The sequence below is a fragment of the Protobothrops mucrosquamatus genome, unplaced genomic scaffold (assembly GCF_001527695.2).
Source record: "Protobothrops mucrosquamatus isolate PMUCROS unplaced genomic scaffold, P.Mucros_1.0 scaffold2536, whole genome shotgun sequence".
NCBI lineage: Eukaryota > Metazoa > Chordata > Lepidosauria > Squamata > Viperidae > Protobothrops > Protobothrops mucrosquamatus.
Genome location: NW_015388597.1, coordinates 1 through 3,012, shown reverse-complemented (window position 1 = coordinate 3,012; position 3,012 = coordinate 1). Strand labels below are relative to the sequence as shown.

The 3,012-nt window shown below is 38.7% G+C and overlaps 1 protein-coding gene across 1 annotated transcript in view; it reads right to left on the bottom strand.

Annotated features, from left to right (window-relative positions):
- Nucleotides 1–1,573, bottom strand: part of WASHC5 (WASH complex subunit 5) — a 33,964-nt gene extending 32,391 nt beyond the window's left edge. The window contains exons 1-3 of the mRNA XM_015825186.1: nt 1,487–1,573; nt 1,138–1,238; nt 3–180 (exon numbers count right to left, since the gene is read on the bottom strand). Of these exons, the coding sequence (XP_015680672.1) occupies nt 3–180; nt 1,138–1,211 (252 nt within the window). The 5' untranslated portion in view covers nt 1,212–1,238; nt 1,487–1,573. The remainder of the gene's footprint in view (nt 1–2; nt 181–1,137; nt 1,239–1,486) is intronic.
- Nucleotides 1,574–3,012: the final 1,439 nt, after the last annotated feature.

Sequence of the window (3,012 nt, the reverse complement as noted above, 5' to 3'; positions counted from 1 at the left end):
ATATCATCTGACCTCAAGCGGCCAATCACCATGCTGATGAATATTTTGTTGATGGGCACCCTGCTGAAATAACTCTCCGGATAGTTTGCGGGCCTTTTCGCTCCGGGCTGACTTGAATACCCCGTGCTCCGAAGCAGCTTACATATATCATCCATATTGGAGTCAGCAGAGCGAGCAGCACTGGATGGAGCATGACAAGCAAACGTCACCAATGGAGGATCTTATCAAAGTACAAGTAGTCCTCGACTTACGACCAATCGTTTAGTGACTGCTCAAAATTATGGACCCTGGAAAAGCTACTTATATGATCCGGATTTAGCGCTCTGACATCCATTCCCACCCTGCAGTCACATGATTGCATTTTAAGTGCTTGGCAACCAGCTTCCATTTACAGCCATTTGCTGTAAATATTAAAATATTTTTGAAAGAAACTAGCGTTTACTTCCATTGTCCATTAATGACTATAGCATTTGCTTGATGACCGCCACAAAAAAGATAATAAAAATCAGATTTGGTCACACGGTGACCCATTTTCTAACCGTCATAACTTAAAAACCAAAATTGTGGGGTTCTACAATTGTAAGTTGAGGTTCTACAATTGTAAGTTCTACAACTTACAATAAAAGGGTAAATTTGCATTTCCTTTGATTTCATAGGTACTAATTTTTTTGGTAGCAATATGAAAACAGTTTTTCTCTCTCTTTCCAGGATATTTTTTTTTCAAATTCTCAGTTTGGCTTTGAGCCCTGGTATTTTCTGAATGTCTGTCATGGAAACAATAGCCAGGCCAGATTCTACTTATCTTCCAAGGCCAGAAAGACTGGCTCAATGTTGCAGTGTAGCTTGGCATCAATGAAAAAGTGTTTCTCCACTTCTGGAACTTTAAGATGAGTTAATTTCTACTCCAGAATTCACCTGCCAGCCATACTAACTGGGGAATTCTGGGAGTTGAAGTTCACACATTTTATTTTTACAAAGTTGAGAAACAATGAATTGGAGAGAGACTTTCCTTTAAAGGCATTGCAAACTATTCTTAAAACAAGTATATTGATGCAATCAAAATAGTGCCTGAGTTTGCATGAAATAATCAACCACAAAATAGCCAATTGAGCATATCCTAAGTCAGAGATGTAATACCTGTATCGATAATAGGAAACAAGCATCCTCTCTCGGACTTCGCCTTCAATTTTCTGATCAATGACAAGGAGCATGACACCATACAAATAAAGGGCTTCACACTGCAGCCAACAAGACAGACACAGAGAGATTCATAGTTAAAATTACGACGATATTAAGTGTAATTTCCTGTTACATCAAAGTCATTTATTACAGTCTTCTCCGTCACAGTATTATTGTGATGTGTTTAATTACAATTCTCTAATTCTTAGGTGAAAGCAGTTTGATGAAGACATTAGGTCAGAAATCAGGAGATTAAAAAAAATATATGCAATAAATAAACAATGCTGTATGGTTAGATTAAATTTACCAATAGTTGTTTTCCATCCTCATTCAGCAGCACTGTTTCCAGAGTTTGCTGAATGTAAATCCCTTCATTGAGATCATCCAGGTATCTAGAAACAATACAAATATAAACTAATCTTTTGCAACATCTCCTGTTTATATACAAATTTATTCTCTGCTTTAATTTAACCGGACTTCCGAACCTTTTGACATAAATTCTTTCCAAAGTTCCTTTGAATACAAAAGAATAAAAAGCTGATGCAGTTGAAGAGAAGGAAGTGTTGGTAGCTATACAATTCATTATCTGGATGTCATTTATGGCTTTATATTCAAAGGATCTCAATGGATTTTATTATCTTTTAGTTATGTGGTATGTTAAGAATTATTGATCCCTATCAAACCGTCTTGGGAGATGTGTCTCTTAATCACACAGTATTTAAATCATTCCTTGATATGTAGTGTCTTTCTCTTTAACAGGTAGTTCTCGCTTAATGACCAGTTGCTTAGTGACCATTTGAAGTTACAACAGACCATCCACAAAACCTACTTAAGATCCAATTCTGATGTTCTGATGGCTGCACACATCCCCATGGTCACATGATTGAATTTTGGCAACCAATTAGCTTTATGGTTGATTGCACCGTTCCACGGTAACATAACGATTTGTTTTTTGCTAATTTCTGACCTTTTTGACTGACTTTCAATAAAAAACACTTATTGCTTAACGACTGTAGCGTTTGCTTAATGACTGCTCTAAAAAAAGCCATAAAGCTCTAAAAAAATCGGTTTCAGTCATGTGGGTACCTCAACTTACGACCATCATGACTTACAACAGAAATTCCAGGCTCCATTAAATTGAAGATTACCTGTGCTAAAGTATATTACAAGTTAAAAAAGACTAACATGTCAAAATTTAATGTCACATTTTTACATCAGTATCTTATTAGGTCTATCTGAAGCACATATAATAGGAACATTGAGGAAAATTTTGAAATGGCTTCTGCATAAATTCCCATGTTTTTTTCCTAATCTAATTTATTTATTTATTTATTTATTAATTTAATTTATACCCCGCCCTTCTCCTCATGGGACTCAGGGCGGCTAACAGCCTCATAAAAACTACAATACAAATACAATAATTAAAAGCCGAATTAAAAAGAAATATTTAAACAGGCCGATCATTAAAATTATCCTTAAAAATCCCCTAAAAACCCCCGCTAAAATTCCCTAGGCCAGACCCGCTTGTTGGAAAAGCCATGTCTTTAGGGCGCGGCGGAAGGAGGGGAGATCCGGAATCACCCGGATCTCTGGGGGTAGTTCGTTCCAGAGGGTGGGAGCTCCCACCGAGAAGCCCCTCCCCCTGGGGGTCGCCAGCCGGCACTGTCTGGCTGACGGCACCCTGAGGAGACCCACTCTGTGGGAGCGTACCGGCCGATGGGAGGCAACCTGCGGCAGAAGGCGGTCTCGGAGATATCCAGGTCCGATGCCATGGAGCGCTTTAAAGATGAGAACCAACACCTTGAAGCGCACCCGGAAGGCCACCGGCAACCA